The sequence below is a fragment of the Danio rerio genome, chromosome 10 (assembly GCF_052040795.2).
Source record: "Danio rerio strain M-AB ecotype USA chromosome 10, GRCz13ab, whole genome shotgun sequence".
Classification (NCBI taxonomy): domain Eukaryota; kingdom Metazoa; phylum Chordata; class Actinopteri; order Cypriniformes; family Danionidae; genus Danio; species Danio rerio.
Window position 1 is genome coordinate 37483312 of NC_141030.1, and position 27668 is coordinate 37510979.

General features: G+C 35.8%; 2 protein-coding genes across 12 annotated transcripts in view; one reads left to right on the forward strand and one right to left on the reverse strand.

The window, feature by feature from the left end:
• The window catches only part of b3glctb (beta 3-glucosyltransferase b), a 151744-nt gene that overhangs the window by 119921 nt on the left and 4155 nt on the right, over positions 1–27668 (forward strand). For 9 of the 10 annotated variants that reach the window (XM_087269623.1, XM_087269617.1, XM_087269618.1 and 6 more), the window contains 1 exon segment: positions 3668–4126. In XM_087269623.1, coding sequence (XP_087125749.1) covers positions 3668–3826 — 159 coding nt within the window. In that variant the 3' untranslated portion in view covers positions 3827–4126. 10 annotated transcript variants of the gene reach the window in all.
• Positions 1–27668, reverse strand: part of LOC147842141 (uncharacterized) — a 1078568-nt gene that overhangs the window by 40466 nt on the left and 1010434 nt on the right. The gene's annotated exons all lie outside the window — the stretch shown is intronic.

Here is a 27668-nt window from a genome sequence, read left to right on the forward strand (position 1 = left end):
TATGCTCATCCTCATGCTGTTTCAAATCATAAACTTCACCATAGAAAGCACCATGGAAAGCATTATGAAAATGTCCTTACAAATTTAAAGTCTTTTGAAGCTGATTGATGATTAAATGAAAAACTAACTGAAATGTAATTATTTACTCAAACTTATAACTGACTTAATAATAACAGTATGCACTGCCAGACCTACAATCTCCTTCAAAGGTTTGTGGTGAATAAGAAAGCAATTTTTTTAAATATACACAATATTTAAAAATTGAAGAAATTAAAACAAAAGAAAAATATAGATAGGAGAATAAAGTTAAAGAAGTTAAAACAAACAAATTATCCTTGCAAATTCAAGATAAGGGGAAAAAGCACAGAGCCTTCATGTGTATCTCGCATATTTTCTTTTTTTATTGGAAAACTGTATTTATTGGAATAATTATGTTGAATGCAAAAGCATAATGATTAAATATTTAATTATGGAATTTATTGTTGCTGTGTTTATTTGAAATACACTTACCCGCCACTTTATTAGGTACAACCACTACCAGGTTAGACCCACTTTCGCTTTTCGCTGTGCTCAAAAACAGATGGACATGGTCAGCAACAATACTCAGGTAGGCTGTGGTGTTGACATGATGATCAATCGGTAAAAAAAAAAATATCCCCCACACCAGTATACCACCACCAGCCTGAACCATTGATACAAGGTATGATGGATTCTTGCTCTCATGTTGTTGATGCCAAATTCTGACCCCACCCTCTGAATGTCGCAGCAAAAATCGAGACTCATCAGACCAGGCAACGCTTTTCCAATCTTGTAATGTCCAATTTTGGTGAGCCTGTGCCAATTATAGTCTCAGTTTCCTGTTCTTAGCTGACAGGAGCGGCACCCGGTGTGGTCTTCTGCTGCTGTAGCCCATCAGCCTCAAGGTTGGATGTGTTGTTTGTTCAGAGATGCTCTTCTGCATACCTCGGTTGTAACGAGTGGTTATTTGAGTTACTTGTTGCCTTTCTATCATCTGGAACCAGTCTGGCCATTCTCCTCTGGCATCAACAAGACATTAGCGCCCACAGAACTGTCACTCCCTGGATATTTTCTCTTTTTCTGACTATTTTCTGTAAACCCTAGAGATGGTTGTGCATGAAAATCCCAGTAGATCAGCAGTTTCTGAAATACTTAGACCACCCCGTCTGGCATCAACAACCATGCCACATTCAAAGTCACTTAAATCACCTTTCTTCCCTGTTCTGGTGCTCGGTTTGAACTGTAGCCAATTGTCTTGACCATGTCTACATGCCTAAATGGATTGATTGGCTAATTAGAAATTTGTGCGAACGAGCAGTTGGAATAAAGTGGCCGGTGAGGGTATATATTTTTGTAACATTAGAAATGTCTTAACTGTCATTCCTTCAAAAACACTCATTTTTACTGACCCCAAGTGTTTGAATAGCAGTGTAGCCGTCAATCACTATGTGGAAAAAGCAGCTTTTTCTGCCAGTTGCTCCTTTTGTCAACACAGGCTCATAGGAAATTCGTGCTTCAGCCTAAATTTTTGTGAAACCGCAAAACAAACGTACTTCAACCTGAGTTTAACTGCAGTTTATTGGTAAAATGAAGACTTTGGGGCAATATTACGGCAACAACTGTTGTTCCTTTTCACACTAATTATACTTACAAGGACATTTTATCGAAAAATAAAGGATTTTTTTTTGTGCTGTCTTTTGCACAACACCAAATAAATACCACAGAACAACTTAAAAGTGTGTATGATTTGTAATTGAATCACCTGTCTGTCTCATTCATTCATTTTCCTTTGGCTTAGTCCTTAATTATCAGAGGTTGCGACCGTGAAAATGAACTGCCAGCTATTCCGACATGTTTTACACAGGATGCCCTTCAAGACAAAACCCAGTACTGGGAAACACCCATTCACTCACACACTCACACACACACACACACACAAACACTCACATTTGATTAATTTTATTTGGAATGACTAATACTAATTAAAGCAACACAGCATCCAAATAATCGTAAGGAACCCATGATGTTTCACAGTACAAGCAGCATACAACCATTGATGATCTTTTGCATGGCACTATTAAACTCTCAATCCATTCTGCGCGTAGTATTAAGTAAATAGATTAAGGATAGAGATGGCATCGTCTTCTCCACACATGACGACTGCCTATTATTGCAGATACAGAACAATACTTTTTGTTACAATTTGTTTAGAGTCTTTTTTTACTGAGTCCGGCAATTTGTAGTCCCCTCACACACAGTTTATGAACGTGCCCTAGGCTACGGTAAATTAAAACCACCAACTTTGTGTTGTAGCCACACACTTTTAGGGCATTCGTTAATGGTTGATATTTCAGCATTTTTTCTGAATAGCACAGATACATGTATGAGTCAAAACAAATCAGAATAATAACCAGAATGTTTTTCAATACTTCATCCACAACAACAATATCAGGAGTGTTTGGAAAATCTCTAATGATAGTACTCAGAACATGTGACACACACACACACACACACACACACACACACACACACACACACACACACACACACATACATACATACATGCACTACAAACAATTTAGTTCATAAAATTGACCTATAGCGCATGTCTTTGGACTGTGGGGGAAACTGGGGCACCTGGAGGAAACCAACGTGAACATGGGGTGAACATGCTAATAACTCCTCACAAAAATGCCAACTGGCCTAGTCAGGATTTGAACCAGCTACCTTTTTGCTTTGAGGCAAAAGTGCTAACCACTGAGCCACTATGCCGCCACCTGTCTGTCTCTATATAGCCAACTTTTCTGGCATGGTAACTCAAAAGCTCAGTTTTACGATTTTGTGCAGTGCTCAGGTTCGAGTCCAGTGATGCATGTAAAAGCAGTGTAAAATCATGGTAATACTATGTGGCTATAATGTAGTATTTGAAATTCATTGGGTTTAGCGAAAGAATTCAGGTGAGTTGATCATAAGGTGATATGTAAGACAAGTGCTACCTTTTTTTAATGGAGATTTACAAGAAGGACTTATAAATGACGTATAAACAAGTCGGCGTTTCCCAACCTTGTTCCTAGAGGCACACCAACAATACATATTTTGGATGTGTCCCTTATCTGAACCATTCATTTCAGGTTTTCGAGTTTCTTCTAATGTTCTGATAAGTTGATTTAGGTGTGTTTGAATAGGGAGAGGTTGAAAATGTGTACTGTTGGTGTGCCTTCAGGAATAGGGTTGGGAAACACTGGCCTAAATAACACATTTTAGATTTTCATAAATGTAAACAGCGCCCTCTGATGGATTTGTCATCAGAAGCTACAACAAAATGAAACCAGAGCAATCAATGTTACTTTGGCACATATTTTCAATGAGCCTGGGTTGCCTTTCGTATTACACACAGAAAAGAAGTGTTATAAATTTCAGACAACAAGAGGCAATTTTTAAAATTCAGTTCATGATTGCAGGTAGTGTTATGTTTTGCATGCACCTCATTCTGTAAATGGCTTGGAAAAACATTTGGGAGACGTGAATAATGTTCACACTTTCACAATTAGGACAAGATCACACGTGTCTTTGGTAAATGTGGTCCCATCTGTATTTTGAGCTGTGTGAAACCGCTGATATAATCACACAGGCTCTTTTCTGACCACAGGCCCGTCCAGATGATTATGTGAAAGAGCTTCTGGCACGGCAGAGTCCAATCTCCTTCCACAAACACTGGAACATCAAGCCTGTGGCCGTTTACCAGCGCTGGCTTTCAGAGCCTGACCAGAGACCACAGTCGCATACAGACACCAGAGAGGAGCTGTAGACCAAGCATATGAGTGAGTGAGTGAGTGTGTGTGTGTGTGTCTTCAAACATTCATTTGACATCCTAGAATTCAAAGGCACCGTAAATCACAATTTACCTGGTATATAAACACATTCATTATCTTACTTTGAGCTATATATTTGTTTATGTTTCTCCAATAATTCATCATGTAAAATGTTTTTGACCTTGTTTTTCCTCCTGAATGTTTTATTCAGGAGTGAATTATGTTAAATTAGGTTAGATTGACTGTCATATTCTACACTGAAAATGCATACATGCAATAAACTCAAATAAATTTTACTTCTTGTTTAAACTACTTATTTAAAATGAGATGAAACAGCATAATTCTTAGAGTCTTTTTCGGTAAAACGTAATTGTTTTATGTTCAATCCACTTAAATTAGTAAAAACTGTTAACCTAATCAATTTGTATCTTTTTTTTTTTACAGTGGATAATTACAGTACTTTGAAGTTTTATAAAGAAATTGGTTGTAATTTTCTCAAATAATTACACCAAACTGCAAGTAAAATTTGAGTTATCTACAATTTAGTTTTAAGTCGAAAGACTACAATAATAGAAAATAGGAGTTTCTTGAAAAACTTTGGTCTTCTTTATTTTAGTTACAGTTTATTTTTACTGTGCATTTTTACTATGGTATTACACAGATTGTTTTTGGGCACTCTTTAGCCCCTTTCACACAGTGATACCGATAAATATTCTGAAAATCTTTGTTCCAGAGACATCCAAAGGCAGAAGTGCAAACAGCAGCTAAATATTTGCACACTTGACTACATTACAAATTCTGTAGATGGATAAGAATTGTGAACAACTTCAATAAAAACATACAGAGGAACACTTTCGCATGTCTAAATGTGTGTGTGCTGGCTCTCACTGGAGCACTCGTCAAGCAACTGAAGCAGAGCTTGAAGGTAAACAAACAGCAGTTTACCATAAGCATTTTATCGATAGTTTACACAGTTGGCATTAAGGATAAACATAGAAACATTATCTGACTAACATCTAGCAGCTAAATATGTCTGGAAAAATATTCTGTCACACTTTACAATAAGGTTCTTTAGTTAATGTTAAGTAATGCATTTACTAACATGAACAAACATTGAGCAATACATTTACTATAGTATTTATTCATGTTAATAAACGTTAGTTAATGAAAATACAGTTGTTCATTGTTAGTTCATGTTAACTCATGGTGCATTAACTAATGTTAACAAGCATGGACTTGAATGTTAATAATGAATTAGTAAATGTTCAAATATGATTAATAAATGCTGTACATGTGTTGTTCATGTTAGTAAATGCATTAACTAATGAACCTTATTGTAAAGTGTTACCAAATATTCAAAGGCATTTATTGTCATAAACAGCGAGGATGTGAATGTTCTGATTGGCTGGAGTAGAGGTCTCACGTCAGCACGTTCTAAAGGTGAACACGCTTTTTCAAGCAGTTTTCCTTTTGCTTTCACACAGAGCAGCATTCGGGCAAATTACCAGTAATAGAAAATTGCCAGAACGAATTTACCGGTATTTTCAAAAAGGGCCTGTTTACATATGATCCCTTTCTTGAATTTTTCAGAAAGTCATGGATGTGTGAAAGAGGCTATTGGAATTGTCATTGGAAAAAACCCTCTATACAACAACCATAAAAGTGCATGTAACAAGTATATAAAATACCTATAATTATAAAAGTAAAAATGCCCCTCAAATCAGTTTAACCTTTATAAAGAAGTACATTTAAATCACTGCTATGACCTCAACGCACTAGGGCCACACAATATATCGTTTACGCATCGATATCACAATGTGATCATTCACAATAGTCACATCGCAGAATATGCAATGTTGAGTTTGTATTCTAAATCATCTGCATGTGTTTTTGATCGTGTAATGATTTTAAAAGCATTCAGCTATAAGAAATTGTACCATTTGTGATCTTGACTACGATTAATTTTATTGGATTATTTCTATTTTTATCATTCAGTTACTGTACTTGAATACTGTAAGACTCTGGAAATAATAAAACACTGCATCTTTTTCTTGATTGTATTTATAGATTGTCATGCATGTGAATAATCACAACACATGCAAATACAGAAATGCACTGCAAATAGCACAGGGGACCCCAAAAACTGTATAGATTGTTTGTTAGATTTAATGGAGATGCACTGCCACTGCAGAATCATCTCAGCTGATCATCGCAAAATTCTTTCCAAATATAGATATTAAGTCATATGGTGATATTATATATATTGCAAAATAAAAAGATATCGCAATGTAAGATATTTCCAGTATTGTGCAGTCCTGCAACACACATACAATTTGAATAATATGAATATATGAATATTATTAAATATGCATGTTTGTGAGTGAGCTTTGCACAACAAGCATTGTAATGACAAAAAAGCACATCAAAACAAAACCTTTGAAAATATCGAAGAATTGTTATGTTTAGTATTTATTTCTTTTTCCTTTTATATTAAACAGGTCTTAGATGCCTTAGATTTCACTTTTAAAATGTTTAACAACTCTGTGTTCAGGCAGAGTGACTTTCAGGCCATCTAGACTACAATAAAACGCAGAGATGTAGCTGTCAGTACATGTAGAGAAGAAGCTGTTTCAAATTCCATCTCTCTGCGCATTTCACAAAACCTCATCCTAAGTGAAAACTACTGAAGGAAGCTGGAGTTGAAAGTAAAAGTGACCTCCTATTGGACAGCGTGTTATTGTGACAGAACAAAACGTTTATTGCCATGCCACAATCCAATAAACAGGATGCCCAGAGACACAATTTTCCATGCATGGTTTGGAGAGCAGTCAGTTTTATTTGAAGTATTACAGATACCGTTTGGACAAATTATGCATCTTGGGATTTCGTTTTGTGGTTTCATCTCTGTTTCCCATCGGCTTTATGTATGAAGCTTGTATAATGATAAGCAAAAAATGTTTCATCATTTAAAGCTGAAGTTTTTGTGTGTTTTGTTTTTGAACAGGTTTTACAATCGTCTTTCGTCAGCTGGGACAAAATGAGTCTAAAACTTTTTATAGCTTTCTCTACATATTGAGGCTGTTTACACCTGCTCAATTCATGCATTTTTTTCAGATCGAATAGCTATGAAAGGGACAGGTGTAAACGTCCTCCAAAATGCATTCGAGTTGGATAAATAATACAATCGCTCAAACAGCTTTAGGATTCCTGATGATACTGAACAGATTTAAATGCATCTGGATGTTCACACATTTTTTGTCATGTTTCCACACTCAAAAAAAAAAAAAAAAAAAAACTCATTGGAATTTAGTTGCTTTCCGTGTTCGCGTGGGTTTTCTTTGGGTGCTCTTGTTTTCCCTACAAGTCCAAAGACATGCGCTATAGGTGAATTGGAAGCTAAATTGTTCGTAGTGTATGTGTGTGAATGAGTGTTTTATGGATGTTTTCCAGTGATGGGTTGCAGCTGTAAGGTCATCCGCTGCAGAAAACATATGCTGGATTAGTTGATTCTACTGTGGCGACCCCAGATTAATAAAAAGGACTAAGCCGAAAAGAAAATGAATGAATGAATGAATGAATGAATGAAGGAATTTAATTGACGGCAGGATTTACACCCAGTAAATTTGTTTAGCTCCAACTTAATTTTGTAAAGTTGGTCCAACATTATTTTACCAAATAAAGGTTTAAATACATTCATATTTTTATTTAACTTAAACTCAATGGTCGGATAATATTATGTTTGTCTATTATATGTGTTGTACATTTCAAAGTTTCTTAGGGCCCTATCATACACCTGGTGCAGTAAGGCACAAGACGTGTTTGCCCCGATGTGTTGTTATTTTCAGATCAACACAACCTTAATTTTCCCAATTTCTGTCACGTTGTTTAAATAACAAATCTATTTGCTGCACTTTGCGGACTCATGAGTGTTCCGGTCAAGAAAAGTGGTGTGTTAAGGCGCATTGTTGGCGCGTTGCTATTTTGAGGAACTAAAATAGATTGTGCAATAGACCAGCTGAAAACTGCTCTAAAGTCCAGTGCATTAGTTATGCGCCCGCCTACAAACTGCTTAAAACCCACAGGATGTACAGCAATACATAAATAACTTAACAAATGAAAAATAATTAAAGAAATAACATATTACAAAAATTATTCTTTTCTACATAATTATAAATAAAAAACAGTATCTCCATGCCTTCTTCATCTCGGGGTTCTTTTCTCCATTTATTGATGACAATTTACTATTGTATAATATTATTATTATTTTTATTAGCATTATTATTTATTATATGCATATTTAAATTTGTTATATTAAAAACAAGTTTAGATTTGTCCAACTGTCAGGTTTTGGACCATATGGGGCATAGCATGTGTATTTGGATATTGTTCTTTAACTTCGTTATTACTGTTCATTTATTCATTTTCTGGAAATTAGAAATAGTTTCGAAACAAATCTTTGCTCTTAACAAAACAAAATTGATTATGTATGCTAATGGATGTTTGTGCATACAACACCATTTTCTTATCCACGAAAGAGAGAAAGTGAAATTAAAGAGGCCGAATAGTGGGAGGATCATTCTTTATTCTTGCACAGCAGATGGTCTGTTTAACTGTTTTCTCACTAGTTGAAGCGCTCAGTTTTTCCACAAAGTGTACTGTGTAAATAGCAAATGCGCTCTGGCGCGACACAACTGACTCTTAAAGGGAATATGAGAGAAGACTCTGATTGGTTTATTCTCAAAACACTCCCATCACTCATTAAGAGAATTAGTACAACCCTGTTAGACCAGAGCATATTGTTCCATCCTTAAAATAGCAAAAGTGGATTCGGACACACCCTTAATGCTTTTTGCGCCCTGCACTTTAGACTTTGTGCCTAGATTATTAAAATAAAACCCTTAGTTTTATTTGAAGTTGTTCTAAATTAACTAAAAGAGCCCTTTTTAAGCATATTTCATGAGTCACATATACAGTTGATTGAGACTGACCTCAGAGCTCATTTTAGGACAGTTATTGCTTACTGAGCAAAGCAACAAACTGCATTTTTGCTAATTAAGCTGCCAACACCCAAAGCATGGGTGCATCTGCAAGCTGGTAATCTCAACTCAACTCAAAGCATAACATGAAACTCTTCTAAATCTTCAAACTAAAGTGGAGATTAATCTCTAACAAGGCTTTCTATTAACTTTAAACACCTAAGATTACTTTTATTGTCAACATTTCCCTCTTTTAATGGAATCCCACGCAAAGCATGCTGGAACCTATTAATCTTCTAACCAGGTAGTTGGACCAGCACAATTCACTCATGTTGACCCAACACAAAATGCTTAAGTTAACTTAATGGTTTTTAGGTAGACTGGACATAAAACAAATACATTTGCCAAAGAAATTACAAGGCTTGTATTGTTTCAGCTCATATTAAACAGTGAGTGTGAACAAGCATCAGTAATTTTTTTTTTTTGAGTGAAGTATCTAAAAATTCTTAGTATTTTCTAGTCAAGGAAATTAATATTGTTTTGTTTTTAAAAATAAAATGCCAAAACTAAGTGGGTTTTGAACAAAGGAGATGAGGTGATAAATATCTCCAATATATCCCTATCGACAAGTTGTACATCAGTTCTATCAAAAGGCTTAACATACTCCCCGGTAAATACAGCGAACGAATTTCAGACCAAAGTGGACTTGTTTAAATTTCATCGTAATCTACAATTAAAGGTTTGGTATCACACCTCTACGGCAGAAGCGCGCACCTATGAAGAAAAAAAGACAATCTTTAAGCCCAAATCTACATTTATTCCATGTGTCTCCAACCCGACGTTGAACTCGTTCTACAAGAAAGTCTCCTATGAAATGGATAATATTTTTGCCTCAAAAAAGAAAAAACATTTTAATCTTTCAAAAGACGAGATTAACGCTTTGGACTGGTTATCAACTAATGACAATCTTATTATTAAAAGAGCGGACAAAGGTGGTGCCGTTGTGGTATGGGGCAGAGATGATTATATCAAAGAAGCCTTACGACAACTACAGAACTGTGAGTATTATCAACCTTTGAAATTTGATCCGGCAGAAAAGATAAAAACGGAACTGATGGAAATACTGACATTTGCTAAAACCGAAGAATGGATTACACAGAATGAGTTTGAATTTTTGTGGTCAAAAGAACCTAGAATCCCTACTTTCTATATGCTGCCTAAAATACATAAAAATTTAGAAAATCCACCCGGCAGACCTATAATTAGTGGGAATGAATCGATCACAGAACCTGCCTCAAAATTTGTGGACTATTTTATAAAACCTATTGTTAAAGATCTGCCCTCTTACATTCAGGACATGACTCAAGTATTAAATACGATTAAAAATATGTGATAAAACCTGTATACTGGCAACTATGGATGTTAAATCATTATATACAAATATAGATCATAGAGAAGGTCTAGAAGCATTGTTATACTAATCTAGAAAAGAGACCATCGCCAAAAAAACCACCAACATGTTTTATTGTACAGTTGGCTGAATGGACATTGAAGAATAATGTTTTCTTGTTTCAAGATCAACTTTATAAACAGATTAAGGGAACAGCTATGGGAGCTTGTTTTGCCCCAAATTATGCAAATCTATTTTTGGGATTATGGGAAGAGAGATTTGTATATTCTGAATCAAATCCTTATTTGAGTAGCATTGTGTGGTGGGGTAGATATATAGATGATGTTATTCTGATATGGTCTGGATTGGAGGCAGATTTGAGGCAATTTCATGCTTTTTTAAATAATACTAACGCAAATCTGAGATTCAGTTTGGATTTTTCATTCACTCAAATAAACTTTTTGGATTTAAACATTTTTAAAGATACTACAGGAAAATTACATACCACCATTTTTAGAAAAGAAACAGATAGAAATACAATCCTGAGAGCAGATAGTTTCCATCCTCCATGGCTGATCGAAAATATTCCTTTTGGACAATTTCAGAGATTGAAAAGAATTTGCGACAAAGAAGAAGATTTTGAGATCAAATCACAAGACATGGTTCACAGATTCAAACAACGGGGTTATAAAAATAGAGTAATTTATAAATCTTATAATAAAGCAAAAGATAGCAACAGAGATGAGTTGTTAATAAAAAGACCCAGATTAAATCAGTCAGAAAGTTCTGTTTATTTCGTGACACAATACAGTACTGAGGCAAATACAATAAAGAGAATTATAAAAAATAATTGGAATATTTTGATGAGTGACCCCCATCTTAGGGAAATTTTACCTGTATCCCCCTCTGTAGTCTTTCGAAAAGCTCCAACTATCCTAGATAAACTTGTGAGAAGCCATCTTTCCTCTAAGAAAACTAACACATGGTTAAATCAAACAACAGGGAACTACAGATGTGGTAATTGCAACCATTGTGAAAACATGCTCAAGACGAACATATTTAGAGATCCTTCTTCGGGCCGTGAATTTAAGATCAATTCATTTATCAATTGCAATACTACTTTTGTTGTTTATCGACTGGAATGTCCTTGTGGTTGTTTTTATGTAGGAATGACTAAGAGAAAACTAAAGTTGAGATTAGCGGAGCATAAATATGCGATACGTACCTGTAATCCACAATATCCTATGGCTCTACATTATAAAAATCAAGGTCATGGCAATCCAAGTTCATTAAAAATAGTTGGCATTGAACATATTTATAATTCTACAAGAGGAGGAGACAGGATAAAAAGATTAAAACAGAGAGAGACTTTTTGGATATATACATTAAAAGCAACCAGATTTCCAGGTTTGAATGGTGAATTAGATTTCTCTTCTTTTTTGTAAAACAGTTTTTCTATAGTTTCCCAGAAATGGGTTGCGGCTGGAGGGGTATCCGCTGCGTAGAAAGTAGCTGGTTGGCGGTTCGTTCCGCTGTGGCGACCCCGGATTAATGAGGGGACTAAGCCGATAAGAAAATGAATGATTAAATGAGTTTTTCTATAGATGCTTTACAGATCGTCATTATACATTGATGTATGTGTTTATATGTATGTATGTATTTTCCATGTATGTGTATATATTGTATACATGTTTGTGTATGTATGTATGTGTATATATATATATATATATATATGTATATGTATATGTGTATGTATATATACGTATGTGTGTATGTATGTATATATATATATTCTTTTTTCTTCTCTCTCTCTCTCTCTTTTCCCACATATGCAAGTGGGTGTTTGTGTATCTATGCCGAATTTATGATGGTAGTAGAGTTTGCTTGTTAAATTATTTGAGTGCCATTTGAGATGTTTAAATGAGTCATGTGACCGTAGTACTCAAAAGAGACTCTAGACGCACCTGATCACTGTTACCCTGATGAAGGCAGACTTCTGCCGAAACGCGTTGGTTTTTAGAGATCTAGCCATGTGAATAAAGGCTTTTTTTTATTTTTTCACTTTACTCGAGTGCCGTGGACTGATTCTTGTTGCAGATTTGATGAATCCCTTACCCAAAGAGCACCGACCATACATTTGAACTTACCCCAGAGCGCTTTTTGTTTTGTTTTTTCTAAGTGGGTTTTACTTTAAACAAGCTAAATAATCTGCCAGTGGGGTACACAAAATATTCTTGTTTTAATTCCTGACATAAGATTGTTTTACTTATCCTATTAGCAGAATATTTAGCTTGCTTTAAGGATAAACTCACTTAATTTAGGCTTATTATTTCTTAAAACAAGACTGTATGTTTTCCTTGTCTAGAAAATGCATCTTGATTTAGGAGTTTTCTACTATTTGGAATAGAAACAATTAAAAAATGTAAGTAATAAATGCATTTTTTTTCAGTGTTGAAACTACATAAGTATTTTATTTCTATCAAAATATTAAAAAAATAAACATGTGAGACCGTTTTATAGGCTATCTATCATTGTTGGATATTACAGCACTGATGCAAAATGCAATGTCAACGCCACATATGACAATTAGATGTGTTTTGTTTCATTTTATTTGACAAAATTAGGATGTTAAATTAAAATGAAATGGCAGCTTTAGCAATAGAAATGCATCACACACCTATAGAAAGCAGCCAATCTCTGCGAATGGACAAGTAAAAGAAAAATATATTCAATATTAATTCAATTGAAAAAGGTCGTGTTTTGTTTTTGGGAGAGTAGGTTATACACAAATTAATCTAATCTTTTTACTGTTTTGAATGATGTCTTGCAAGTATCTGTATGACAAAAATAGATAATAAGATAATAATTTAATTTAGCCTGTAATGACAGTAATCTTGTCATTAATTGCGTAATCGCGAGCCTGCCTTGTGCAGTTGAAGTACAAAGCTTAAAGGAGCCTACATACAAAATCATTTATGTGCCAAATACGATGTATAGCTTACGTTTCTGTAAAAATAAATATCGGTGTATCTGACACTTTAGTCGACATGACATATCTATTTGAAGATTGGAATATATACTTGTTTAGCAGAGACACATTTAGGTGGAAAAATGTAAATGAAACCGTTTTTACAAATCAGATAGCTATTCAATCAGAGAAAACATCTGAAATGACCAGGTGTAAACAGCCTCATCAAACTAAAAGATAAAAATAAATAAATAAATAAAAAACACACATAACCTTTTCCTCATTTATTTTGAGTATAATCAATTTAGGGAATAATTTTAAGGGTGTGTTTAAAGGTGCTGTGTGTAAGTTTTTGACACCTAAAGCATACAAATACCATAATATGTTTGCAGATATTTAGAAACACGCTAAGTGAACATTTTTGTTTACCTGATAAACACTGCTGAAGTCAGATAGTCTGCTTTGAACGTGAGTTACATGACGGAACATCAGTTTTGGTTCCTTTTCCAATTATTATATGCTCTCGAAGTATGCGTCCGTAAACGAAATGCGACTAATACCAGACTCCGAAATGAGATGCAGATTTCACATGAGTTGGTTATTAAATAGCAAATAATATAAGTATTACAAGCGTAAACATTAGGTGAGCAGGTTACATTGTAACCTTGTGTTCTAACAACAATCTACGTCACAAGATTTGCAGTGATAAGCAATTTGGCTGTTTGCACCTGACAAAACACCACAGAAATGTAGATACAGCCATTCAGAAGCACAGAGTAGTGCACTCACTGCAATGAAATGGTGAGTATTATTATCCAATTAATACATATTAAACCTGTTTAACATTATTAAATGCAGATCACTGATATGTGTTGGCGTCCTCTGTGTCACAGTTCTAAAGTTAAATGGTATATTTTATTTTCAAGATCTGAGGTGAACTGTCTGCTGCTGCTTTCGATAGTATGGAAATAAATGTCATGTAAAATAGCATTCAAACTCGCATTATTAGTATTTAACACTGAATAAAGCACATGAGGTGTACCTGAAGTGATCATGGTCAGTTTTCTGTACAGCTCAGAGAAATAGAAGCCATTTCTAAAATATACATTTCAGGGGTTGGTTTAGGACTCTTAAAGGAAAATATTCCTTCTATCGCATGCGTTTGCTCTTATTTACAACATGACTTAAATCAGCTTGATCGTCAGGCACGCTCCTGTTGGTCTTCAATATGGCAACCTGCGTTTGCATGTGTTTTGAACCAGGAATGCAATACCTAGTTCAATCACTGGGTGTCTTACATACTGCACCTTTAATTACAACACATGTTATTGTTCAACAATAAATGTCTATGCATTATCTTAGGATGCTGAAAATGCTAGGTTAAAATGGGTTTCAAGTCGACATAAAAAAATGATAGTATTGTACACTCAAAAATGAGAAACATATCCTAAATGTGCACTTCCAACTCTATATCCATTTTAACTTTTTCCTTATCCTAAATCAGAGCTATTCAATTGGTGGCCCTCAGGCCAAACCCGGCCTCCGAGGCAATTTGTTCCAGCCCTCCAAATAGTGTGACCAAGACAGAAAATAAATTTAGTTCAGTCGAAAAATGACCGCTATAGTTATAAAGTGACGTGCTTCTGTTCAGTACAGCACAAGCTGCAGTTGAAGCCTGCGCAGAGTAGAAATGATCTCACGCTGTAGCAGTGAGAGTTGTGCGTGGCTTTCAGTACCAACAGTTCATTTAAATACTTAGCTAATATATAGCTTAAATTAACATTGAACAAATTCTATTTTTTATTTATTCTTATTTTAATTTATTTATTCATTGTTCTGTCCTTTATTTTCATTGTGAAATTATCACTCGTGTTTAAATCAAAAACTTTTTCATTCATTTTTAAATCCAAAGAGAGAAATGGACTGTTGTTTGTTTTTTATTAATATTTTGTGCTGTATTTGGTTACTGAGCCGCAATAAACAACACTTTAAAATATAAGCAGTTTTCTTTTTATTTTCTAAACTAGAAGTGTTACTCATAACAATCGTCATAACCGTGAAACCGTGATTATTCGTCAGACTATAATCGTATAACCAAAAGCTATAATCGTTACATCCCTAATTGTTACGCGGTTTAAAACATAACATATGAATGTGTCTGAATGTAGAAGAAGCCTACTTGAGCAATACACTGATTTTGTTGTGCTTCGAAATACAACATTTGTAAAAACAAGCCACATTGTACAATGCAGTGATGTGATGTAGTTTCAAAATAGAACATATTAACCTTTTAATGTAGAAAAAGCCAACGTGGGTACCTTAAGGAGCAAAAATACAACATATGGGCTCGTATATTGCTGTTGTGTCATTAGTTATATACCAAGTCATACTGTATCTCTTCAGCCCCTCATTTAAAATGCTTTTCATGAACTGGCCCCAATGACAAACTAATTGAATAGCCCTGTCCTAAATACTTGGAATAGACACCAGAAAAACCAAGAGTTCGTTCTGAACCTGTTTTTAGGTCATGCTTTTCCATTGAATGATTTAAACTTTCAAGATTTTGCAACTTAATAGCTTTTGTTGTTCTGTTCGCTTGCGGTTCACTTTATTTCTGGTTTCTGCCTTGTATATTTTACCCAAGAGCACACATTGACAGGGTCAGGGATTTAAACCATCATTTGTGTAGGAATGGATCTTATGTTTTGTCCCACATGTCCATGCTTTTAAACCTTTTATATCACCCACTAAGCTGATGGAGGACAGCATGGTGTTGCTAATCCTGAACCTTCCATCTGGGCTGAATAAGATGTCTTATAGCTCAAAGATCATCATTTGGCTGGTCAGGGTGAATTTCTCAACATGAAATGCTCCTCGTTGCGTTTGTCAGTGCCAGCTCCAATCAAGAGAAGAATATCGTGAACTTTTAAAGCCCTGTGGAAATGATGGAGAACAAAATGAAATCTTGGTAAAACGTTTAAAGACCCTCTAAGGGCGCATCTATTTTTTATTCTTCTGGAATTTATTATTGTTAAAAAATGATGTATGTCCCACCTGGACTGCTAACAAGCTCTGGAGTTGAAGAGAGACAAGCTTTGCTCCAAAATTGGGTCTACCTTTAACAGGGACAAGAACAAAATTCAGCATCTAAATGATCGATTTAGGTGACGTGGTGGCGCAGTAGGTAGTGCTGTCGCCTCAGAGAAAGAAGGTCACTGATTCGAGCCTCGGCTGGGTTATTTGGCATTTCTGTGTGGAGTTTGCATGTTCTCCCCCCATTCACGCGGGTTTCCTTCAGGTGCTCCGGTTTCTCGCACAGTCCAAGACATGCGTTATAGGTGAATTGGGTAGGCGAAATTTTCTGTAATGTATAAGTTTGAATGAGTGTATATGGATGTTTGCAGCTGGAAGGGTATCTGCTGCGTAAAACATATGCTGGATAAGTTATCAGTTCATTCCACTGTGGTGACCCCAGATTAATAAAGCGACTAAGCCGAAAAGAAAACGAATGCATGATCGATTTGAGGCTTATACACTGTAAAAATAGTACAACCCCAAATCATAAAGAAGTGATTTCTAAATTTACTTTGACTTGTATTTCATTGCACACAATACAACTGAACTTTACTAGTTATCTCAGCTTATATCAAACTGACTAAAATATTTATATTAAATTAAGTTTATAATAAGTTAGCACAAAAAAATTTGAAACCTGATTATTTTAATAAAATAACTTACATTTACTTAAAAAACATTTTTTATCATGAGTTTTTGTCATATACATATATCAGGGGTTTTCACCATTTTAGGACACACGCACCCCAAACCCCAACCCCCCCAAGTTTGGCTAATTTTTTGGCTAATTCCCCTCTCAAACCCCCTCCCCCCATCTCTCCCGCAAGCCAAAATTATCATGCATGTGCAAACATCATTCGAGTAGCATTAATTACATTGAAACATAAATATATAGATTACCTGATTCAGTGTCAGGCTGTCAGTAAAGGGCCGCAGACACACACGTTACGAAATGCAGAAGTTTTTTCTTTCCATTCGGCGTTATTAAATTCCTTTAAAACAACACTCTTCCACCAGTCCTCACGCCTTATTTGTGTCCAATAGCCCAATTTGTCACAGGAGCATGAATGAAATGTCCATGAGTGAAAGAGAAACTGCCATATGCTGGCTTAAAGCACACCTCTCATATGCAAATATGCAAATCTGATCTTTATTTAGGATTCTCTGTTAGATTCAGAAGTCAGGTTATTCGCTGGACCATTCTACAGCTTGGTTTTCTTTCTCTGAAAGCATTTAAGAATTTCCTTGGCTGTGTTTTGGATAATTTTCTTGCTAAATTATCCAACTTAATATGTCCAGCTTGGTTTCATCTTCATCATCCTGAAAATATAGATGTTGGACCAAAGCATTGAATATTCATTTACAATCATGAATGGCAGAGGGTTGCTGAAGAATTTTAGCTGCTGTCTGGGCTTTTACTGCCTTTCTACACCTCTCTTTCTTCATGTGTTCACTACTTTTTCCCTGTGTCATTTCATTTTATTACACATATCTTCATTTGTAAACCTAGTGTTGTCTTTACTTATATGGATTTTTTTTGGTTGTTATCAACATCAGGTGAGCATTTCAAGTCAACAACACCTTTAGAAATATGTTTTTTTTTTTTTGCGTGTTCAATGCTTATTTTCCCCAGCTCTATTACTTTAGATAAATTCTAAAGTTAAACTTTTAATTGCAGTAAAAATGAGAATGTTTCTTTTTAGGGCTACTAAAACATCACACATATTTAAGTATTATTTAAACCATTAAATAAAAGAAAACACAAAAGACAAATCGATGAAAGCAGACACTGAGGGGAGAATAAAACAGATGTCCTTGGGCGTTATAGATTTGTAATCATCAAATTAAAATCTGCTGCAACATTAACAAACACATTCGAAACACGTCTTGCATGCAGAATTGATACTGCAGAAAACAACACGTGAATCCTACACCAGCATTTTGATTCATTCAAGTGTAATTCATTCATTTATATTCCCATCACAAACATCACAAACGTTTATGCGGGGATGTCTTTAATGCATGCCCCATCTGTGTTTTTGTGCTAAATCGTCAAGAAATGGCTTATGCAATATTTTCAAGAAAGGAAATTTAAACAATTGCTGCTTTTTTTCCTTCTTCCCCTAAAGACAAAGATATCTTGGCAGGATTCGATATGCTCTTTTAAAGGGATGACAGTGTCTTTTTCTTTTCGTTAAACATTATGTTACCCATTGCTTGAATATTGTGTAGATGCATTCAGCTTGTATTGAAATTGAGAAGAGATGGGGGTAGATGTTTTAGCATTTTTGTTCTGGGAATGGATTTTTATTTAGCAATGCGTTCAGATAGGACAAGAAAGCGTAAAGAAAACAGGCTGTGTTTTGGGCATCATTCAAGATTTGAGCTTGTATGTGTAAAATGACTCACAGCAAGAGTTCTGAACTCCATTTCCATCGTATGATAGATGACAACATTTATTACGAGGCATAACTCGCAGAACAGCGCACTCGCTGTGATGCTAATGCTGATTTAGTTCAAGTGGCTCTTTGGGATTTTGCCTGTTTTCAAATGTTTTGTGTTCCTCGCTGCTGTCTATAGATAATATTTTAATTTTCAGAGCAGATTTACTCTCACGAATAGTAGGCCCAAGGATTCAGCTGTTTTAACTTGGCGTAATTGAATCAGTCCTATCGTTTAAAGAGCAAATCTTTTCATGTGTTTTCATTTGAGTTTAATCCCTGGCTTTTGTATAGTACAAAGGCATATTTGGGTTTTTAAATTCGCTAAATGACCATACATGTCTGATTAAACTTTGTTGAGTTGAGCACATAAAATGTTTTTTTAATTCTTTAGGCTTTTTTATATATTTAAAACATTAATGTGTGCTTTAGAAGTTCTTTTCAAAGAGTTTTTAATGCTCCAATTAAACGATGACTAATAAAGCGACGCTATCAGTTATAGCAGTGCGCTGTGATAATATAGTCGTATGTGGAGCCTTTATCCACACTGTAAAAAATGGCCGTGATTTCAACGGTAAAAAACTGTAAAAATACAACAGTACAAATCCGTAACCTGGTTAACAGTATGTTTCCTTAATATATACGGCAAATAACCGTAAATTGACTTTCCCAGAATTCCCTGCATGGCACATCACTTTTTATGCATTTGGTTGACATTATTATGGATCTTTTTAGTTGTTTCCCCATCAGTTATGTACATTAGAGATTTATGTCACATCTAATGTTGACAATGTTTATTTCATGACTTTAATTTTATGCATGTTACCATACTGGTGTTTATTAGCTGTGTGAATGACCTTCTATATGCTGATACTTTTTTTGCTTGTGGGAAAAGTTAATTGTGATGAGCATTGGCTCATTATGTAACTTCCTCAACACCACAGAATGTGGGTGTGCTATCGTGTCTAACTGTGTAACAAAAGATGTGTAGATGTTGATCATTCAAAATACAGACATATCACCTCTATAATTGAAGAAATACGGTTGTTTACCGTAAAAAAAAAATTACTTTTACGGTTTGTACCATGTTTTTAACGGTAAAGAACTGGCAACCACAGCTGCCGTTTTTTTACCGTAAATATTACGGATTTATTTTTTACAGTGCACTGTTTGCGCAAGTTCGCATTCGCGTACACATGAATGGAAATCTATGGGGAGAAAAGTCCAGTGTGACTGCTGCTTTACCTGTAGGTTTCAAACAAGCCTAAAGGACTCAATTAGTTTGAACAGGTGTGTTTAATTAGGGTTGTGACTAAACTGTGCAGAGCTCTGGCCCTCCAGGAACTGAGGCTGACACCTGTGGTCAATGGGCAGGACAATAAATTTAACGTTGTTCTCTTTCCTAGCTGCCGTTATCAGTGTCACACAATTCTTTTCATATTTTGAAAGTCTTAATAAGACCATTGTGTAGATTTTATTTTATTATTATGGCAAATAGTAGTATAAAAAAATGTATTTGTGGTGCAGTGGGTAGCACATTCGCCTCACAGCAAGAAGGTCGCTGGTTCAAGCCTCGACTGGGTCAGTTAGCATTTCTGTGTGGAGTTTTCATGTTCTCCCCGTGTTGGTGTAGGTTTCCTTCGGGTGCTCCGGTTTCCCTAGGTTTCCAAAGACATGTGGTACAGGTGAATTGGGTATGCTAAAATTGACCGTGGTGTATGTGTGTGCGTGAATGAGTGTTTATGGATGTTTCCCAGTGATGGGTCTCGGCTGGAAGGGTGTCTGCTGGATAAGTTGGCGGTTTATTTATAAAACAGTGAATGAATAAAAGATGTATTTGCTGTAATCTCCCATTCACTGCGCTCTAAGTTTACCCAAACTATGAAGACGTCTGCTACAGAGAAGCCTGGTAATGTGGTCCAATAAATTGACTGAATATCTACAAATAACAAGACACTTTTCTCACATAAAATAGTTACGTTTCCTCGAGATAGAGCTGGATGATCAATTTCAGCTGCAGTGTTGAACTGATGTCTGATTGAAATTCTCAGCGTTATCCTGCCCTCTCGTGTATTTGTCTTTTGTGGACGATCAGCCTTTTTGGGGGGACGAGTCAGTGATGTTGTAATGATGCAATGTCCCAGAAATCACAACTACTGTTTCAGATATCGTATTTGTTTCTTATACTGTGCACTAGAATGTATATAACTCAGGAAATACGCATATTTAAACAGCAGTCTTTACTCCTGTTAGTGTAACTTATAGAAATAACCTGTTTTTAATACCTGCGGGAATCAAGTGCTTCAGCCGTACCAGATAAATGGCTTTGTGCTATCTATAAATGTAAGCTTTGTTATCTCAAAAACAGAGATTCAAGTTGCAGAGGGAACACATTTCAAGTTTCTGGAAAGTTATTATTCTTCAGAGGGACAGAGTTCAATGCCGTAATTAAATCCCAACTAAATCAACAGATTTCTCGGCTGACTTTGTAGATGGCCACATTTTAAAAGAACATCTCGAAAAGACAGGCAGATGAGTCATTCAGGACTGCAGCAGTTACTCTGAAGCTCTTTGGGACGAGTATGGTTTACAATGTTTTTACCTCAGAGATGTCAACAGTTTCATATTGATTTTTGCCCTTGGATGCGGGTGGAATCTCATCCTCCTCTATCCTGTAATTTGAAGGCTTGACATCAAAGCAGTTGTTCAGCTTTGATTCATTTTTCCTCTTTGGTGAAATTTCTCAGCCGGTGTGAATTACGTCAGTTAGCAGGTGATATTTATGAAGAGTTCATTAGAGCAAAATGCACGAGGACGTTCCTGGCAGGTGCTCCTGCTGTCTATCACTGTGTAATCTCGGGAATAGCCTGCATAGGTGTAAATGAATATCGGAAAATGGTATTTTCCTCCAGTATGGCTCAAGAGTCTTTGCATTTATAAAAATGATAATTCTTTCAATGACAAGCTCTTTCTTGGTCCTGTGCTGAACTGCGGGAAGCAGAAGAGCACCGATTATAGGGAATTAAGATACCATTTTAGTCCATGTCATGCTTTCTCGGCTCTCCACCACTGTGAGCTGCCATTAAAGGATGGTTCATCCCAAAAAAACAAGTTTGCTGTTAATTTAGTCACCCTCAGGCACTCCAAAATGTGAGTTTTCTTCAGGAGAACATTAAAATGTCTTTTTAGCTCAGTGTGTGGTTGCATAACATGCAAGTCAATAATAAGAACTTTAAAAGTAAAATAAAATGGTAACATATTAAAATAAGGATGTATTTTAATGCATTTACTAGCAAAAATGAACAATACTTTATTAAAGTATTTTGTCAGGGTGACGCAGTGGCGCAGTAGGTAGTGCTGTCGCCTCACAGCAAGAAGCACGCTGGTTCGAGCCTCGGCTGTGTCATGTTCTCCCTGTGCCTGCGTGGGTTTCCTCTGGGAGCTCCGGTTTCCATCACAAGTCCAAAGACATGCTCTATAGGTGAATTGGGTAAGCTAAATTGTCCAACCCAAGCTCATTCTGGAAACGTAGCCCCGCGGACGTTTCTGGAGACCGCAATTTAGTTTTTTTCGAGCAAACGCTGCGGGGCGGTGTGGCACCGCTCCGCTCCTCCTCTTCGCGCTCGCCGGCCGACGGCTCGCCTCCGAGTGGAGGGCTTTCCCGATGCAACCAGTTTGTCCGCTTAGCTCACATCGTTACGTCGGCGGAGCGGAGGCCCCGGAGGAGCAGGAGCCAGCCGTGGGGAAATCCGAAGAATCCGAAAAATAAGGGCGAGAACGCGGCGGGATCCGAAAACGCGGTCGAAATCGAAGACGAGGGCTTTTGCTTTTTTTTTTTTCTGGATGGCTTTTGCAAACCGTCGCTTGGGTTTAGGGAAGGAGGAGGAGGAAGAGGAAGAGGAGGGTGGCCGGGTCGGCCGATCCGGCGGCTTTTCACACGAGAACAGTGCTGGCGCAAACGGCGCACGCTCCCGAGAGGCGCCCGAGACGCGAAAAAGCGTGCAAAGCAGCCTCTCGCGGATCCGCGTAAACAAAAACCGCTCAAATACGTACCTCCTGGCATGTATCTCACGGTCCGTGGGGCTACGTTTCCACAATGAACTCGGGTTGAAATTGTCTGTAGTGTATGTATGTGAATGAGTGTGTTTGGTTGTTTTCCAATGATGAGTTGCAGCTAGAAGGGCATCCGCTGCATAAAACATATGCTGGATAAGTTAGCGGTTCATTCCGCTGTTGCGACCCCAGAATAATAAAGGGACTAAGCCGAAAAGAAAATGAATGTATGAATGAATATTTGTTCATGTTAATTAATGGAAATAAAGTCGTTCATTGTTAGTTCATGTTAACTCATGGTGCATAACTAATGTTAACAAGCATCAATTTGGATGCTAATAATGCAATGCTAAATGTTAAACTATGAGTAATAAATTCTGTACAAGTATTTTTCATTCTTAGTACATGTTAGTCAATATGTTAACTAATGAAACCTTATTGTAAAGTGCTATTGATAAAATAATTGTGAACAACTTTCCAAACAAATAACCTGTACATTTTATCTTAAAAATCTTGTAACTTGGTTAACAAATGATCTTAATGAAGACGATTTTTTTTTTGGTTGATTGATTAACAGTACGTTTTTAAAAGTAATATTTACTACAAAACAGTGTGTATATATATTTATACAACAGTTCTGTCTGGTTCTTGAATCTGATTGGCTGATAGCCGTGCGATATTCTGCAAATAACAGCACTCGTCCAGCCTCTTCACCCTTCAGCCTTGTGCATTATCCCGCCCACATACAGCAACAACAGAGAGACACTCTACAGCTTGACAAATATTGCAGCTGTTGGACAACACAATGTACTTCTGAGGCTTTTTTTAGTCAAGAATGTTGTTGTTTAGATTGCAACTATGCAGTTTATTTATTAGGATAGTGCCTATTTTAAATAATCTTAATTTCTGACAGACAGCGCGTCCGTGGCCATTAGCCTGTTTTTGTAAAAGACGGTTTGTTCAAAGACAGTTGATGTTGTACATTCACAAGATGGCGACAGAGATCGCATAATAAGCCCTTAGAGGATAAAAACAGCTTAATTTCTAACTACAGCTGATCAAATCATTACTAAAAAGGTAAATGACATTCCAAGTCGATCTCTCTGTTGTATTTTGCTGTGCTGTATTTATACCATATAATTGTAGTGTATTAAGTGTGAGATGGGACTCGCATATCAGGAATGTATGTATTCTGCTTTGGCTTTTTCAGGGTTAATTATTGGGATCTGCCGATTGCAGCACAGAAATACTGGAAAATCTCTGTAGATTGAAGGCAATTAATCTTAATGTCAGCAAAATCACCTGTTTTGTCATCACATGCAGGAGAATCATTCAAACACTAGCTCTAAAGTGACATTAGTGAATGAGCAACAGTTTCTGCTGTACTGACGTCAGCTGCAGATGTGAAGGAATAGCAAAAGAAAATAGTTCCTCTCACAAAAAGTTTTTGTAGAGTCTACGTGTTTGATTTTCTTTTTAAATACATGACTATGCCGTCCAATTGTTATATAACCGCCATATCACCCTCTTAGCAGTGCGATGTGGCTGTATTTCATCAGTGGTGGGGCACTAAGGAATTCAGCCTATGGCCTCGTGTCAGCGCACGCCTCCCACAAGTGCCGATATACAGCATATCGCACTGCTACTTGTGTAATATTGCTTATATATATATATATATATATATATATATATATATATATATATATATATATATATATATATATATATATATATATATATATATATATAAAGTGTTCTGGTAGGTTTCTGCAGGGAAATTACTACTTTAATTATTTTATTAGACTTATTTTTTACTTTTATTTAAACTTATTTTATTTATTCATTTTACAAGGTATGATGACAAATAATTACAATAACTTAATAAAATAAGAAAAGCGTACAGAAATACATTAACATACAAACAGAGTATGGTAAATATGCAGTTTTTAACAATTTTCTGAAGAAAATTGCTTTTGGCAGTAGTCATTCTGGCACAATTTACTTTCTTGAACTTGCTTATTTCAGCACAAGTTTCTCTTTTGATTCTAGACATTGTCATAGACATTATTATATCTTTTTCTCTGCCTGATCTTTTTTTCTTTTTAAATTAACCTTTTTTTAATCAGCCTCCAGTGTTTAGGTTCAGTAATTTGACTTTAATGATATGACTGAAAATAAGGCATTTCAAGAACTGACTAAGAACGTGCCATTTAAGTAAAATTACTGAACCTGAACAGGGGAGTCTGATAAAAAAAACTAAACTAAATGCCAGAAGGAGCGAGTGGTATTTTAATCTTAAGTTCATAAAACCTCAACGAATCATCAGAAGCCACAGATAATAATTTTATTTGGCATCTAAGTATTTTAATGAAAAAGCAGCACTTTTAGCTGTTGCCTTGCATTTTAATCACACATGACAACAGCTAAAAATAAACTTAAATCACCAACTGGGGGAAAAAGTCAACTACAATACATTGTGAATGTCTTTAGGGTAAGTAAATTAACAGCACGCTTTGATTTTAAAATGGACTCTCCCTTTATTATGCTGTGGCTTTAATGAGAAGAATAATCAGTGTCTAATAAATGCAAAATCTTATTACTAAATGCCATTTGTGTACTGTAGGTTCATATTCATCTTCTGAATGGTTTGCTGAGCATTACTGTGCTCAGTTTACAGATCAAGTTTTAATTACATTGGCAGACTCACGCACCTGTGGCATGTTTTAAGTGATGTAAGATCCATTAATGAATTTTTCTGTGGTCATTAGTTTAATACTCATGCCCTCTGTGCTTAACCAGGGCACAAGTTAACTTTGAGGGCACGATCAATATTGCTAAACAACATGGGTTTGAATTGACATGTTCTGTAATGCAGGCTTAATGCATAAGCTAATGCACTTATTAAGACAAATAAGTGGCGTTTAATGAGGTGCCGTGAAAGGTTCAGGAGTGACAAGGTGAAAATCTCATTACCGGTCTTTTAATTGAAATTTTTATTGAGTTAGATGGCTAAAGAGCTATTGATGCAGTGCACTTTGTTTACTAGACCAGACTAAACCAGTGTCAATGAAGCCACAAAAACTGTTCAAGTTTGCTGGCAGCTTCTGACTGAGCGTTTAAAAGAAAAAGTGATTTATTATTTCTTTCCTATTCGTGATTTCAAGGTTGGGATGTTTGATGAAGACTCTGATATAGAAACTCAACACATTCAAAATTGAACAACAGCAACAAAATCGAGAACAAGACCTTCACTGCCAGAACTTCTGGAAGTAAAGGACTAAATAAATGTTGTGTTTGGATGCTGGTTTGGGCTGGGAGCTAGTTTATTCATTCATCAGTATGTGTTGATAAATATTTTGGTGTCGATTAAAGTGTCGGTGAAAGAGTGTTTTCTACAGGTGGTTTGATAAGCACTCTCACCTGTGTGAGGCACACTCAGAATTTATAGTATTTTGGGTTGATGTGTGGTGAGGTGGGAGAGAAGAAGATCTTGGTTTTATTCACAAGTGTTTAGGTGCTCTCGGAAAAGATTTTTAGCTGTCAAATAAAGGATACCAGTGAATCTGCACTTTATAATATTCAAAGAGCATGAGAGAAATGTGTTGTATCAGTCCCTGTCTGTGTTCCTGTGTTTTGTTTATCATTGTTTCATAGTTTTACCCCGTTTCATAGTTTTAACCTTGGTTGTCCTTATTAGTTCAGTTGCCTCGGTTTTGTATTGTCTCCTTCCTCTTGTTTCCTTATTATCTTATTAAGTTAATTGTTTGCTCCCCTTTGTATATTCGGTTATGTTTAGTTCCTATTGTCTGTAGTTATTGGCTGCATTCTTTGATGTCTGCGTGCTTCCTGTCTTTGGTTTTGTTTTTGTGTTAGAACTGTTATAAAAGCTGTGTTTGGATGCTCTGTTATCTTTTGTTTACCTGGACTCTCAGACTGTGATATGCATGTCCATTGTTGGACACTTCTCTTCATATGGTCCTATCTATTTTATATGAAATTATGAATAATATATTAATTTCTCCATGGAGGTTTTAACAAACAGGACAACAAAACTTAATTTTTATAAATGTGAAAGATTTTTGAGGTAAAAGCTTAATAGATGTACATCATGGGCTTCTCGGGGGGCTTCAGTCACCTGATCTCGAATGTCCTCCTTTAACTAATTAGTTTCAATTAGTGCAATCTAAAATGAGAAATACATGGGTTTCTGTGAAAAAAATAATAAAATTCCTATCTTTTCAGAAATACATGAATAGAAAAAATGATTTGCATTTGCTCAAATTGCCACTTAAGGTGTTTATTAATGAGTTGATGATTTTCTATTTCATTTATAAGAGCTTTAATTCATTAAACTATGCTTAATACCGTCACACCACAGGACAGTTTTAAGATTTAGCACAGTAATTTGTAAAAAATATAATTAAAACAGCAGTTTTTATAACATAAGCTCCATGAAAGACAAAGGATTAACCATTTACTGCATTTTAAATGATGACTATTAATTTTATTACTTTTTGTTGTGTGTGACAGTGAATGAAACGCCACGTCAACCCATAATCTGTGCTACACCCATCAGAAAAAACTAAACCTGCACAAATCCAGCAATAACCAGTTCCAGCATGGAAATACAGGGCTAATTTGGTGTTTTCAGTAGAGTAAGTTTGGTTCAGGACGTCAGTCTTTATTATTTAGTTTTATCTTTTACAGATGTTATTTGTCTGTAAGTACTGGAAGATTCTGTTACCGAGAATAAATCCCGTATGTGCTGAAGCATATTTGGGGAATAGAGGTCTTTCTGATTTTAACTCATAAAACTGATTAATGTCTAGCTCGGTGATGGTTCACTCCAAAATGAAAATTTACTTGCTATTTACTCACACCCAAGTTTTTCCACACCTTTTTGAATTTTTTTCTGTGTTGAAAGCAACATATTTT